The 16,473-nt window shown below is 41.0% G+C and overlaps 1 protein-coding gene across 1 annotated transcript in view; it reads right to left on the bottom strand.

Moving 5' to 3' along the window:
- Positions 1-191: 191 nt before the first annotated feature.
- ULK4 (unc-51 like kinase 4) overlaps positions 192-16,473 on the bottom strand; it is a 211,241-nt gene continuing 194,959 nt past the window's right edge. The window contains exons 36-37 of the mRNA XM_054274292.1: positions 3,328-3,416; positions 192-412 (exon numbers count right to left, since the gene is read on the bottom strand). Of these exons, the coding sequence (XP_054130267.1) occupies positions 328-412; positions 3,328-3,416 (174 nt within the window). The 3' untranslated portion in view covers positions 192-327. The remainder of the gene's footprint in view (positions 413-3,327; positions 3,417-16,473) is intronic.

Genomic DNA, 16,473 nt, shown 5'->3' with positions numbered 1-16,473 from the left:
TTGAAATAGTGAAACACTTTATACTGTGAAGTAACTCTACTATTCATTTAATTTACACTTTCAAACTATCAAATACTTGAGCTACATCATGTAATGCCAGCAAAGCAAAGTAGTAACCAAGAATTCATCCTTACAAGGATTTAAAAAACAAACTAACCCTTCCCCACCCCTGAACCAGCTTCCCTCCCTTCCTGAGCCGGCTCAAATTCTGCAAATGCTGCAGCTCAGATTGCTAAATGCTCAGCACATCTGAAGGTGTTCCTGCAGGACCAAGGTGCTGAGCAAGGTACACAACCTGCACATTTCAGAAGGATGGTCAAAAATTGTTCACTTGGGAGTCTTGATATTTTCATGTCCCACCGCTTTCAGAATTTCAAATGCCAAGGAAGCAACAGCACTGTCAACGTCAGAGCTAGAAATTAAAAACAGTAACATTCATTAGATGTCCTCAGGAGGAAAAAAAGTTTTCTTCAAATTCCACATTTGCCTTTACCTATGCTAGAAAATTCTGAGTAGCCCTAAACTGCACTCTCCACCTGCTTTTCTCTTAAGCAGTAACATTTAACCAGTGATTCTGCCCTGTAGCACATCTTGAGTAGAAATGAATCTCCGCTCCAACTCCCAGTCACTGCTACCTCACTCAACCTCCTCTGCGAAAAAAGGCAGATAGAATTTATCACACACCCCAGGACTCCTCACATGCACAAGTCCAGCTTGGCAGAAAGATGTATTTTCACACACACACAGAGCCCTCTGCCTGCAGTGCTGCTCTGCACAGGCAGGCACTTCCACTCCAGGTGTTGCCCACCTCCTGCAAGGAGGAGCCACCAACCACAGCCCCTCCAACCACAGCCCTGCACTGGGGCCCTTTGCTTCCTCACCCGAGGTTTTATTATATATATTTTGCCTAATTTTTTCTTCTGGAAACATGTTTCTTTCCTAGCATTGGAACAGAGGCTCTAACACATTACTCCTAGTCCACAGAATCCTGTCTTTTTAGGTTTTTTATGGACTCCTATCCCTCATCTCTAGCTTAAAAAGCACATCAGCAGATCAATCTGCAACTTCCTTTATTGCTGCTAATGACAATATCTACTGGTACTCCACACCTTGGGAACACAGAGCTAACCAGAAAATCCAAATGATCAGTTCACATTACATAAGCCAATACTGTAATATGCAGCAGTTTAAATCAGTTATCTGAAACAAATTCATCTTATCAACTGCCTTTACTGAAAAATAAATGTCCATGATCCCTCATTTTAAAGCATGGATTTGATTCCAGGTCATTACTAAGCAAAATGGGTTGGTCATGTCATTCTTAAAACCGCCTGTTCCAACGAGCTCAGGAAGCATCACTGAGACAGAGTTTGGCAATCCATAGCTGCTACAGGGTGGCAGGGGAGCTCTGAAAGCAGCTTTCAATCCAACCAGCACCCTTCTCTTAGCACACACTTCCCTTCTGACACACAGGGAGAGGGAGAAATTAGAAACCTGTCTGTAAGAAATGAGCAAAGCAAAAACACTCCTCAATTCAAACCAGTGGTAATATGTGCATGGAAGGGCCTGGGAGTTTAGACTGTCCCGAGGATGTCTCAGATCCAGGACCTCAGCTGTAGCTGCCTCTAAAATATTTCCAGTTCTGCAGGAGATACAGAGAGGCTCCTTAACCAGGTTCAAAGCACAGGTGAGGAGACCGAGTTTATCAGGTCACAAGGAATATTTTGGGAAAAATGCCACATAAGGAAATATGAGGAGAAGGTAGAATATCTATACCTTCCATAAATAAATGTCCATTCAGCTAAGTCTGACAAAGCTTCCTAACTCCAGGCTTCCTCTGCCTGCCTGTTGCCAATTTATGCATGTCTGAGTCCATCATAGCCCCAAGAACCAGGCTCAGTTCCTCTCAGTCTCCTCTGGAGGCAAATGGATAGGGACATGTGTTCCCTAAAGAAGGGGAGGAGGGGAAATGAAAATCCAGAAGTGATCAGGGGCTCTCTTGTTGCTGTTACAGTGCAGGAGCTTGGCACAGCAGAGGGACCTGGCTCACCTTACTGTATCATAACAGTCCTCAACAGCATCAGCTGGAATTTGATCTACTGAGCATCTTGTGTTAAATTAGGGTGAGTGCTCTGGATTGGGGTTCTGTACCATATGTTTGTCTGCATACAGAAACATACAGACTGCAACAGACTACTGAGGAAGCCAGAAAAGCAGAACTCAAAGACAATGACTGGGCTGTCTGGTGCATCTAATGCTGAAATGCTACAAACAGAATGAAAGTTGTTTCTAACAGAGGAAAACCCAGTCTTCCCCCACTCTCATTTTCAGTGGTGGTGCCTGTGTCTCCCTTGGGGAGAGCTGACATTTTATTTTAGTGAGAGAATTTAATGTGTCATACAAAACCCTGTGAGTCAGCAGCTGAGTGTGCAAGAGGGAGGCTGACTGCTCTCTCTCTACAGGTTTGGCTGGTCCTCAGGGTGCACCTCCTTGCACTTGCCACATCCCAACATTTCTTGTCCATGTCTGCTCACATCCCCCCTTCCTTCCAAAACATGGTACTCTGCCATAATGCTGAGGAGCCAATTTTCCCAAAAGCCTGCATCTGGGAGGCAAAGAGCACTGCAAAGATTATCTTAGTGTTTCAAAAACTTGGAAATACAATTTCTCTATGAATTTTAGTTCATCCAGAAGCAAAAGCCCAACAGCCCACAGCAGAAGCATAAAATTTGTTTCAGAGGCAGAGAACAGCCATTCATTCATTCATTCATTGAATGTCCAAGGGGGATTAGATAAGGGAAAGTCTATGGAAGATGAGCTAAGCTTTGGCCCATGTGTTGGGACTAGCACCTCTGTTCTTGTAGAGAAGGCCATGGCATTCCCCTAAGTCTTGTGCCTTCTGCAGAAGCTACAGGTATTAAACAAAAGCAGTTCTGTTCTTCAGCTGAACATTTGAAAGGAATCAGATTTCAAATGCATCAACCACAGCCACCTTAACACGGGGCACAAATGTTGCATTGTGCATGCAGCCCACTCTGCCAAGAACCCCTGACAGAGGGACCAAGGTTTGGAATAAAATAATAAACTCAGAAAAAAGAATCCACAGAATCGACTCACACACGGAGCTGGACTGTGCAGCAGCTGGGGATCAAAGCATGCCGCAGGCTCTGACAGAAAGGACTTTGGAGGAGAGCAGTGCAGGGAGGGGGGCCAGGGACAGAAACCTGAGAAGCTCTTACTGCACAGAATTACAGAAGACCATTGCAGACAAAAGAGGAGGCAAGCACTCTCAGCCCTGGAAATTCCTGAAAGCCTGAGGGAACTCACCTGGGAGTTTGGATCAGGCTCTCCAGAGCCTGGATAAGAGCATCGCCATCATTCTTCAGGCTCTCCAAGTGCTTCTTGTTTGAAGTTATCTGGAACAAAAAGAAAGGACCTTTACCAAAGGCTTAGCAAAAGATTCTTCTCTGTCATTTTTGTGGGATAAAAGAGAAGGAAACAAGTTACAGCATTTATTACAATTGTAAATGGAATGTGACATTGAAGAGACTGATGAGAAAGTCCCTTTTACTGAATTTTTGGCAGAGACCATCTAAAATATCTTGGTTTAGTTAACAATATTCACTCACGTTCTGAGTCCCTGTATGTGTGCAAATTCACATATCGCAGTCTGACAATCCTGATTTCACCCTTAGTATCAATGCAAATACAAGCCCCATTTAATCTGAATCCCAGGGATATCTTGGGGAGACAGTTATTTTCATTTCTCACTTCAGGGAAAAAGTAAGCAAGCTTCTACCAGCCTTCAGATCAGGACATGTGGGGTTTCTCTGAGAGAAACCAGGTTAAAATCACAGCAAAGCTGGCAACTGCATATGGAAATTTTTCTCACCCCTCATCAGTCATTAGGAGTGTTACCTGCACAGGACTGTCACCTACAGAGCAGGGGGTGTAGTGACCAAAGCTATTTGCCCTTTTGTGTCAAATGAATCCTGATTATAGCTGATTTACCGGCTGGTGTGGTTTATTTTATGAATCCACAAAAACTGGTTTATTGTTTCTCCATCCTTAAGTAGCACAACTACAGAGCTCCAAACAGCCACACGCTTCCTGGTGGTTAAGCAGGTGAACAGGAAGGTCACAGGGAACACAAGATGAAGCCTCATGCACTGTAGCTTGAACAGACACTGAATACTTGGCAGCTTGCTGAAAAGCTCTTGTATCTCAAATAAATTACTAAAAAAAACCTAGTTTGCATGTCAGTTCCTGCTTGCAAAGGTAAATAAATCTTGGCTGAAGAGAAAGGAAAAGGGGAGGACCAAACCAGCTGATTATTTTGATACTGGAGGAGTTAACACTAGAAACGATGACTTCTAATCCCAAAATCTGGCAAGGACTTGTAAGCTTTAGCGTGCTGTGGCTGGCCCTATTTACCATTGATCCAGCATCTGGGCAGCACGCCTTCACATCTCCCTCTTAAATCACAACAGAAGCTGTATTTACAGCTGCCATCCCACCATAATTTATCAGCAGCGATTCTGCAGCAACAGTGTCACTACATCTATAATTGCAACATCCTGTAGTTTAGCACTTACAGGGAACAGGCACCTGCCTGAAATAAACCAAAACATATTCTGCGTGTTGGAAAAAAAACAGTGATGCCATTACTTCAGCACAAATCATGGGTAGTATCTGATTACAGGTGGTTAAACCTTTTTACTCTCTTGAGGTTTATATCTGATTCTCTCAGTTTGTATTTCAGAAATCCAGTCTTCTCTATATGTTACCTGCTAGACACAGAAAATGTTTTGGAATCTGGGTTCTGAATCTAAGAACACTACCACGTATAATAGGAGCAACACAAAGAGAAAAGCACTTTCATCACAAGAAATTGCTTTCTGTTCCTAAAGAATGGTTTTATGCCTCAACCAAACACTTCCCTGCAACTCCTGCAGCTCCCCAGCTACTGCCACATTCCTTGCGCTTTCCACATTCATGCCGCTTGTTTATCCTGCACACTTCAAAAAGCCAAGAGGTCACAGGGAGGGAAGGTCACTAGGACTGAGTCTTGCTCCATGAAACTATCAGGTCAAATAAAGGTTACAGATATCTCTTATTCTACTACATCTTAACTTTTGGGTGCTGACATTTGTGTGAGACCTTCACGGTCTCTTCACAAAACAGCCAATGATGCCATACAGAGAACATTCAAAATATGCTCAACTATAAAAGAAGAAAGAGGTTTAATTCTAAAATTATCTATTTCAAGCAATAACTTAGTCCAATTGAATCACAGGGTCTGACTATAAGCCTGCCCATGTTGCAGCATGCCTTGTGTCACTGTTAAGAACACATTTCTGTGCATACAACGCATTTTAATAGAAAGGATTAAAATGGCTTTATATACACAGAAATTGTAAAAGACTGAAACAGAAACACCCATGAGATCATCTCATCACCTCCCTGTTAGACTTCATTGTGCAGAGCAACTTTCAGCCACAAGCAATGGCCTCCCATGGTATCCATCCACAGGGGCTACTCCCCGAGCTAACAAAATGCTTCAATTAGATCCTTTCAGCAGTGAAAGTGGAAGCACAAGGAGGGAAAGGATCAACATGAGCTGCCTCCTGTCCATTTAAATTAAGTATAACCCAAATTTAGAACACATTTTCTTGAGAGTGCCAGCTACCAGCTTCATCCAAGCCAAGGGGTGCTGGAGAAGAACCAACCTGTCCAGTTGGCAGTGCCACCTATGCCCAAGAGAACTCGCCCAGACCAAACAGGGTTGCACAGATTTACGTGGGTGGCTGGGGCTTCCCCAGCTCTTCCTCAGCAGTGCCCACAAAAATGCTTCCTATCCACCACCAGGCACGCACTCTATGGGCCTGGGAGGGGACCAACTCTGTGCTAGCAGGAAAACTGCAGGTTGAATACAGGGTGAGCTGCCAGCACCCAGGAGCCAGCTCAGCCACAACTGCCTATGGGTTTTGTCAGCACTCCCATGCTCTGATCACTGGCTCTTATTTGCTCTTTATCTCAGTATGAGTAGATCTGATTGCTCCCTGAGCAATTTGAAGGTCTCTTGCATGCAACAGATTACATCCTGCTTCAGAGGAGCTTGTGAGAAATAATATCTGAATCACTGTTCACTTTCAAGATGAAATTTTACTCATGTTTCCTATTTAAAACCTGTTCCAGTTTCATCTTCCTTTTGTTCCATAGGTTATATTAAATTATGACCATTCACCAAAATCTGAGAAATTAATGTATTCTTCACTTTGTTAACTTTTTCTTCTACCCACCCTTGCTGCACCTTTTATCCACACCAGTTCCAGTTCTCATTCATTTGGAATTTTAATGACTAGTTTAATGATCTCTTGTAATATTGCTGTTTGTTGGGGCTGGCTGCAACACTGATTCAATGACATAATCAATAGTTATTCCTTTAATTAAAAATGTAATTAAATCTCAGTTTAGTTGTACAGTCACTGCAATTTAACAAGAATTTCAAAATTACTTTTCTTTATTATGCCCACAACCATTCAGCAGCTCTCCTCTCCTCAATACTTTTAAACAAGGGCGAGCCATAAGGAATATCATGGTTGATATGTAGTGACTGATATTTCCAAAAAATTCCAGAAAACTATTCAGATATTATGGTGCTGCTAAAGATGAGTGCAGGAAAAGTTATAATATAAAACATTTCCATTGGAATATCTACTTCACAAATAAATGGAGGAGTTTTGCATTCTTACTTTAAGAAGTGATTTTTGCAATTCAAATTTCAAGAAAGCATAGAAACTTAATGGCAAATTATTTCTGTTAAGGTTGGTTTCATAATGCTGAACTGCTTTCTCTGATTAGTTGTAAGTCACATTTTGTAATTTACAATGGAGAGAAACTACACTCTCACAAATTTTAAGAGAAAGAAACTCTTCTTTGGTGAGGTTTCAAGTGAACCATTAACTTGATGTCTGTGAAGTAAACTGGGAAATAATGCAAAAATAAGAAGCTTTATATTTGAAACTTTTTCTTGCTTGAAGAAAGGTCTTGGAAACACATTCAGCTTCAAGTATCATCTTAAAGAAACAACTGCTGGGGATGTTCACCATTTGCTCAAGAAGCTACTACCTTGACTGTATACCCAGATACAAGCAAGACACCTAAAAACAAACCTCTTTCTCACAAACTGTTTCTTTCTCTTTCCCAAACACAGATATTTTAACCTCATAAAGCGATGCTTCCCTACATTTTCATCAAAATTTAATATAATTATGCTAATTACAGGTACTCAGTTCTTGCTCAACTTTACTGGTACAGGCTGAGAGCAGCCACATGTGTAAGGCAGAAGCTGCTTTGGGCTGGCTTATCAGAACTACCACTCACAGGTCCAATGTCAGCATTGCTTGAATATTGACACATGCTGTGAATCAAGCATCATTTATCTCTTGATGGAAGCTTTTCTGTGAATGGAACTTGTACCTTCAGCTAATACTGCAGTAAAAACAATCAGCAATACATTTTTTCTATGGACTAACTGGGACCCTATGTAGGACATGAAATATAATACTAAAAATTAAGTTTCCAGACTAAAAAACGTAAGGAATTGAGAATACTACTATTGCCCTCTAGACACTCTTTCAAATAATGTCTTCATAGTAAGTGCTGTTCCTGCAATTTTAAATATGCATCTCAGAGTTCTCATTCCTACTTCCATCTCTGACTGGCTGAAGGCACTGTCAGTAGGACACAGAGCCTTTCATACCCAACCAAAGCTACTGTTTCAAATGTCATCCAGGCTGCTGGTGACTGAAAGTTGATGGCTATTCACAGCTGCTTAGTGTGACAACATATTCCCATTTTTTAAGGAACAAATGTCAAGAAATATAGTGGTGTTAAAAACATTGCTATAGCTGATGTGACAGCCCAGCAAATAAGTTGATGGGATAGTAACTTCAGAAATGAGGCACAATGCCTGGGCTGGAGGGGAAAACCTTCTAGTGTTGTGACCCATCTTATGCCTATCCCAGGGCATTCAGTGGTACTTTTCTCCTCCCAGGCTGTCAATGCTGCACTATTCACAAGCACTGCAGTAATCAAATAAATCATGTCACTTGGTTTATTATTCACAACTCCTGATGATGTGGCCAGAAATATGCAGCCATTCCTTCTCAACAGAGGAGCACAATAACCCAGCAAATACTGCAAACAGGGACTCATGCAGGTGAACTAAACCAACAGATCCATTGGCTGTGGACTTATTAAATATAAGCATTTATTTAATTATAAATTGCTCTTCAAACATACACACTAAGCTGGCACTGCCCTGAGGAATTATAATAAATTAACTCATCATTTCCCATGACAGATCAGGTGGATCTCTCACTTCTGGAGGCCTGCACACTCTTACAAAGTAACATAGCCTTACCTTTGTGTACTGAAGTGCCAGACCCAATAAAGCATTTGGAGCCTATCAAGTGGAGGCTGTGATGATGACATTTAATTATCAGCCCCCAAAGAGGAATCCCAGGCAGGGACCCAGACACCGCACAGTGCATAGGGAGTGCTGCTTCTGAAGGGCATGGAAACCTCGTGTTGAGAATGAAGTTACCCAAATTCACTCTCCTCTCTGGAGCTCAGGTTGCTAACACAGGCAGTGAAAACTCCCAGTCCAAACAGCACAGACCACAATACCTTTTCTCAGTGCCCCCACAGCAGGCTACAGGGTCCTGGGCTCTCCTGTAGTCCTCTCCCCTTTTCTGAGCAAGTGAGTGTCACATTTTGTTGCTGCAACAGGGTTTCCACTGAATGGGGAGAGGCAGGGAGGTTTGGATGGCTCCCACACAGGGAGTGAATAACATGGGGAATTGGCAGGGAGGCAATTGGCAACATGGCTCTCCAGGTAGGAGAAGTTAAACATGAACTCCCATTTATCAGGGAAGCACTCTAGCTATTAGGGCAATTTTACATCTGCAGCAGCAACTTTCTAAAATACAAAGCAAAACAACTAAAACTAGCAATGAAAATCCCAGATATATGCAGTGGTCTTTCGTGAGGTGTTTAATCTGACATTAGTTACACGTGCTCCCAGCAGGTCTGTGGGAGAGGACCCTCTAAAGCACTAAGTGCAGCCAATTTACAGGTTGTTTAATGAAAATTAATGGTTACTCTGGTCAGGATGTGCTGGTGTAGCAGAGGAATATCCAAAGGCTGTGTGCTTATACATATATATCATACACTCACTAGGATGGCCACAAGTTATTTTTGGTCTCCATAGTGTAGGAGAGCTCATTCTAAAAGGATAAAAACCTTCATTGCATTGCTTCCTTGCTACTCCTCTCTCTACACATGGTTCCAGCTGGAGAGAGACACAGAATGTGTGTGTGGGAAGAAAACTCAAGTCGGACAAGTTATATTTATGTTACTAATTGCCAAGTCACTTGAACAGGCCTGAGCAGTGCTGCTGGACCATAAAAACAAGAAATGAAACTTACAAAAGCATGAGTGTTCCAGGTGTGCTTTGGCAAGCACAGTGCAGTCAGGGATTGCAGACACACAATTACAAAGACTTTGTGGCCTTCAGATCCTGCAAATACATGTGAAAACAAGCAGGTATCTGTGACCAAAAAAAACCCCAACCCCACACTACATCAGACAGCTTAGCTCTGATTTTAGAGTTCAAGAATGTTTTTTTCCTCTTTATGGATAAAATTCTTGTTCCACTGAAGTCAACAAACACCTTTTGAATTTGATAAGGCCACAATTTCATTTGAGGTGTTTTGTTTTCTTCTGATTTGTATATGTGTGTGGAGGTTTATTCTGAGTTCAAAGCCATTCCTGCGGGTAACTTGGAACCGTCCCAGTTTCCCAGCAGTCTGAGCGCAACACTGGCTCGAGGACAATTCACAGACAGACAAGGAATGTCTCCCACACGATAGATAACTGTTAATTGATTTTGGATGTTTCTTGACACCTATTCACTTTGAGGCTATTCTCTGCCCTTCAGCACATGCATTTTGCACAGAGAGGCATGCTCTGTGATTGTTCTTAAATTACCAGCTCTAAGCGGCATTGTCTGAACATAAGAGAAGATTCATAAACTGCAGGGTAATTATTGAACAGAAGGTACTCTCTGTCTTGTTTGATTTTTAAGGTTTGATTTTATTGCAAGTGCTGTATTCAGCTCGCTTTCAGAAATGTCTCTATAATCCAGAAAATATCCATTATTGCAGGTTCCGCCCTCTTTAATAAGTAAGTTTAAAATATTTGACTTAACAGAACTGGATAGGGCAACCTCTTTACATCCATTATACAACCAGCTGACCACAACAGTTTTATTAGGAAAAGTAAACTGCAGTTCTGTCTGGCAAAACATGGCTCAAAGGTGCTACAGGAGACTTCCACACAGGGCTGCAGTGTTGATAAGTTATGCATGCTCAGAAGCCAGCCCAGCATCAATATGGCATTGGAAATAAGCACTTGCCATCCTGCTGATGATGATCTCATCTGCAAACACAGGTTCATCTGTCACCTGCACGCCAACAACTCCCTGAGGTACTTCAGATCAGTTTCACCCTGTCCAAACAATGATCTCAGCTGGCCCCAAATATCAGCTTTAGCCAAATTGGGCCACATACTAAGCTTACACAAAACTTGCAAGCCCTTGATCTCTCTTCCTGCAGCTTCCCATCAGCTCCCTGTCCTCCCCTTGCTGAACAGGTGAGACCACCACCTCTCAGGTATGCCTTACCCTGGCAGTCTCTTGTAACTTCTTCCTTATAAAAGAGACAGGGAAATCCACTGGAAGAATTTTTTAATACCACAGTTCAGATCCTACATTTCTGTTCTTTTAGGAGCTGTTATAGAGGCTCCTGGTTGTTGTGGAGCAAAGCAAACTAAAAATAGTTATGAACAAACACTAACACAACACACAGATTCACTGCACATCTAGATTTCCCCTCAAGTTAATCATACTCTGAATCTCTCATGTTGAAATATCCTTCATAGTCTTTCTCTAATCAGATTTTCTCCTAAAATAGCTTCTGACAAGTAACATACAATACTTCTTAAATGTTGATTCCCATAACTCTTTTTCCAGTGATACTGTCTTTTATGGCCTAATAATTCAATCTGTGAATAAGATCCTCAAATTTCAACATTTGTCAACCCTTATGTCTCCCTGTAAAACCACAAAATAGTCTAACTGCAGAAGTTTTTTGGAGTTCTATCAAACTTTCATTGACATGCTCCATGGGTTGGGGATGACCTTCTTTACTTTCACATACATGTTCTTTTCATGTCCATCTAGTACAGCTAAATCGAAATCTTTCATTCACACACTCATGTGCATGCAAACTTCACTTTTGCTTCATTGAACTGCCTTATCTCAAACCATGACTGGTTTTCCATCTTATTTTCTCTCACCTCTCCAGCTGGGGAGTGATAAAGCAGCGTGGTGGGCACCTGGCATCCAACCAAGATCAGCCCACCACACATGCCTTGACAATTCAAATAATTACAATAATTTACACTCTTGCAAGGGTAAGAATCATTACCACTGATAACTCATCTTCTTGCTATTAGGAGAACCAGTGACATATTGGAAAGGGCTGACCTTTAAATAGCAATTACCATACAGGAGAAGTATGCAAGCAACCAAGCAATTGCCAATTTAATAAATGCTGTTGTGTCTAAGAACACAAACCCTTGAACAGCCATGCAGCGATGCTCAGGTGAACTGGGCAAACTCCTAGGAACAGCCAAGAAGTCTCAGTTAGGAACTTGAAGTTTAATGTATACAGCCTCCAAAAAATGATACCTACAGCCTGACCTTGTTCCTTGTTCTGCTTTAAAATGCTCCTCATAAAGATAAAAGCCCACTATGAAGGCAGAGTGAAGTGAACAGCACTGTCCAAGTTGCCTGTGCAATTCAAGTCTGATCTAGTATGTGAAATCCCTAACTGCCTCTGAGCAGAACCTCTATATGGCATTGATCAACTTCTATAGAGGATGAAACTAAATTAGATAGCTCATGATCATATTTGTCATAATCTGGACTTAAACACAAGACTCCAACAATTACACATTTCTACAACTTGGCTTGATAAGTTAGATTTATTATTCCAAAAAAAAGCAGGAATAGAATGAGTTAAATTAAGAATTGACACAGATTACAAAAACCTCCTTTGTAATAATAAAAAGAGTAGCAAAATCATGTTAGAAAACTCATTCTGAACTATGATTTTGAGCTAAATATTAAAGCACCAAACATTAGTTCCTTTGTAGCCCCATCAGACTTGATTTCCAGGGACACATAAAACTCACACACCTTGAGGTTTTCCTTAAGTACCAAACATGGACAGTTTTGCATATACAGGATAAAAACAAAATCACCCCTCCTCCTGCCAAAATCCAGAAAAATGCTCTGAAGATTTTTGTTATTGGGGGAAAAAAGGACCAGTGTATTTATGCTTCATGTAAAATGCAACTAGGAATTTAAATGACTGAACAGGGATGTAAGTCTATAAAACACCAATTTCTGAGGAAAATTATGCTTTATATAATGGTTCAATTTCCATAAAATTGTGAAAACTGTCACAAAAACTAATGGACTTCTGAAATTGGTGCTTGCTTATTGTCATGTGACAGATGGCTCTGGCTGCCTGGCAGAGAGCAAACAGCTACCTTGTTGGCTCGCACTGGCCTCGGAGAGAATAATTTTAGTCTGTTTTTCATTTAACAAGTCCAGTTGCATTTATGTATCTTTACAGCAGCAACTCAGTCATCCATGTGTAATTACACAGAGGAGGTCAAAAGGAAGTAATAGTGATGAGCCCAACAGATGACACAGCTTGGCAATCTCAACAGTATTGCACTATGCAAAATTACAGTGCGCTGAAACACCAAATGAGTCCAGCAATACTTTTGTGCCCACAGAAACAAGGAATTAGGACTCCATAATGAAACAACAGTGATAGTCATTGGGAATTACACTGGCCCCGAATTTTGAATTGAATAAACAGGTTGCAGGTTTCAGAACCGCCAGTTTCACCACACAACCCAAAGTCAAACAGCTGTCTGTGTGAAAAGATCCTATTTCTCATTGCTGACCATGGCAGTATTGCTTTTCAGACAGCTCCTGTACCTATTCATAACCATACTGGGCTCCTAGTAAATAAGCACAGTGATAATTACTGCAGGGGTATATCAGAAAGTGAACATGTTCTGAACAAATGGGTAAGTAGCTTCCTCCAGGGAGTTGAGTCTGCAATATGCCAACCATTGGAATAAAGACTTCTCATTCTTGGTGCTCTCCAAAATTAAGAACAGATCCCATTTTTGATTTTCCCATCCCCATCAGTGTCATTAAAAAGCACCTGTTGTAAACTGACAGAAAAATGTCAGTTGTGAAAACAACTATCAACCAAAGTACCAGTCCAAATGTGCACTTAACACAGACACACATATACTTACAGACTTACACTGCTTATTCCAAATAAACATAATAATACTTAACACAGAATGAATGGTTCTGTAGGCCAAGTTGTGAGTAAGCATTCACAGCTACTTCAGAGGTCACTGTCCCTCACTGCATCTCACACTGCAGATAACCACAAGTCATCAGTACATTTGGGTTTTGGGTTTTGTCAACACTTGCCTGTTCATTAAATTGTGTTTGGACTCCATACACTTCATCGTTTATGAGCCCTGCTGTTTTAGTGACATCAAGAAACAACTGATTTAATGAGTTCACATCAATTTTCTTCTCTGCCTCAACTCACTCTTGGCCGACTGTCAGTTTCATCAAGGACTGGCAGGAAAAGGTTCCTGGGGGAGCTTTCTTAAGCTTTTCTCAATTTGTTGAGATTTAGGTACTGTGCATAAGAGAAATTCTTGAAGATATCTCCAACATAATACCATCTTATTGCCCTTTATAACTACATTTCAAAATGGAGATGAATATAAACACAGTGGAGTTTCTTTGCTGCGACTGCAAAAACAAATGGGCTTTAAGACAAGGTTAAATGATTTCCAGCAGAAACTTGCAAAGAGAAGATAAATCACCCTTTTCCTTCAGCACAGTGCTGTGCAGTCACCTTCATCTTTTCTTATCAACTGCCATTTCCACACATGCATGAAGTGCTCCTATTATGTTAGGATCACAGTCTTTAACCTGACAGTCTTCTATCAACAATAGAAGAAGAAGATGCAAAGGCCATGAGTCCAACATGATGTCTCTAACTACTGGCATGGATGGCAACATAATGCTTTACTGTTAATTATAGAAGTCAGAAAAGAGCAACACTCATTTTATTTAAGGGTAAAACTCAAGTAGTGGTAACTCATCCCTGGCAGTGTAAGAAGGGTGATGCAGGACAATTCTGCATAATACTTGACAGGAGATGGAATGAGGGGAATAAGACTGGCTGTCTGTGCAGGCCGTGGCCATGGCAATTTTGTCCCAATGCAAATGTCTAGCTCTAATTGCCAAATGGGACAAGGCAAGGAGGCATATACCACAGTGTCAAGAAATGGGTGTAGAAGTTATAAAATATCTGTTTAAATTGTTCATCCTCTCCACATAGAAAGCTTTGTCTGGCACTGTTATCACAGATACTCCAGCTTATCTCCTCCATTGTGTAGTTAAACAAATTTAAGCTAAATTAAAATAATGCAATTAAGTAAAGAGTCAAGCAATCACAAGCACTTCAGCTAAAGCAGTTCAAGAGATTACCAACTACTTAGCCAGAATGTGAAACCTATGTATAGATGCACTCACCACATGGCAGTGTTAAGTAGGCTGGCTTGAACCACCTCTGTTGGTGATTTACAGTGATCTATTTTAGTCTGTGCTGCAGAAGTTGGGGGGAACCCATACAGGGCTGTGTTGTTTCAGCAAAGGTAGCATTAATTTCCAACTGATCAAGCAACAGCTTCTTCAACTCCTTTGCCCTGATGGCACCATGATGGATTATTTTTTAATGCATCCTTATTTTTATAAAACATATTTTAATTGAGACTAGTTCTGTCATCAGTTATGTTGTCCAAAGGGGTTTTGTTTGGTTTAGTTGCTACAGTAAAATTAAAAAAAAAAAAAATCCCTGTTCCAACTGTGCTCCATTTTTTTGTCAGTGGTTCCTGTCCCCAAAGCATGAAGGGGAGAATAAGATCCCTGTTTTAATCTCATTTGCTCTGGTTCCCAATTTAGCTGGAACAGCCATTGAAGGTGTGACTGCACAAATGCTGGCCTGAGAAAGGTTTCCAGGTCTGTGGAGTAGGGACAGCAGAGAGGAGACACAGTGAAGCAGAGGCAGTGGTGGACCATGCAGGGCAAACTCCACTGCTGCCACCATCTCAGAGCCTTAAGCATGAGCTCACAGACTTTGTCATTAAAAGGTGGAGATAATGAGGTATAAAGAAGAAAAGAAAACTTTCAGCAAAGTACACAATAAAGGCAGAGTCAGTCCTGTAAACAAAATCTGCTGAATTTCCAAAGAAAACCCTTATCCTATAGGAAGTAATTTAATTTGGATTGGAAAGCATTCTCTGGAAGACAAACTAACCGTTTCTCTTTGTAACTCTCTAATACAGCAGAGACTGACCTTTGCATTCTCATTTTGATGCTTATCTTGAACAAACAGGCTAGAAGTCAATGTCTACTGAGAAAAAAATAGGGAAGTGCCTTTTCTCTAAAAGCGCAGAGCAAGTCCTAGGTAAATAAATTAATAAATATAGGGCCAGTAGCTGTGGCTGAATGTTAGCCAGCTTTGTGATGCTGTGTTTATTTTGCCATGAAATGCTTGCTGAGACAAGTTAAACTTCAATCTTGAAATACATGTTTAAGTCTTTCAGGGAGAAAACTTTTGTTTTCTCAAAATACATTCTATTTCAGTATGCACAGAGGAACAAACATTTTCTTATTTTAAACATTTTTGCTTTTATTTCATAGGTGAATGTAGTGTTCAAGGAATGGATAGCACTGACCAAAGACAACCCTATTGAATGCAAAGGTTCTGACAAACTGCCCACGCAGATAGGGCTGTGAACCTCACACCTGGCTTACAGCACCGTCACTTTGACAGTCTTGGCTTTCAGGTGTGATCTAACAAGGCTGAGGCTGTGAACTGGGTATTTTTCCCTCTTATTTTCACTCTGGCTATGGAAAAAAAAATCACAAAGCACTATTATAACAAGAACGTATTTATAAGAAATATGCACAAGTTACAAATAAAGCATTTCTAACTTAATAAAGCAATTTGTTTTCTTTTAGAGGTTTCAAGTGAAAATTCCTGACATTTTTGCTGATGTGCAGCTAATTACACCAGTGTTTTGCATTTGCCCTTGCACAATTACCTCTAACAAGGTGTGCCTTAAAATTAGATGTTGCAGCCCTTACACTTAACCTGATTAGGTCAATAATTTAAATATTAACAGTTACAGAAATGCAGGCAGAGAGATTCTTGTTAAACAAGA

This window comes from Melozone crissalis, unplaced genomic scaffold, assembly GCF_028551555.1.
Source record: "Melozone crissalis strain CALT ecotype California unplaced genomic scaffold, PUWL_Pcris_2 ptg000016l_1, whole genome shotgun sequence".
Classification (NCBI taxonomy): Eukaryota; Metazoa; Chordata; class Aves; order Passeriformes; family Passerellidae; genus Melozone; species Melozone crissalis.
This window is presented reverse-complemented; position numbering and strand designations above follow the sequence as displayed.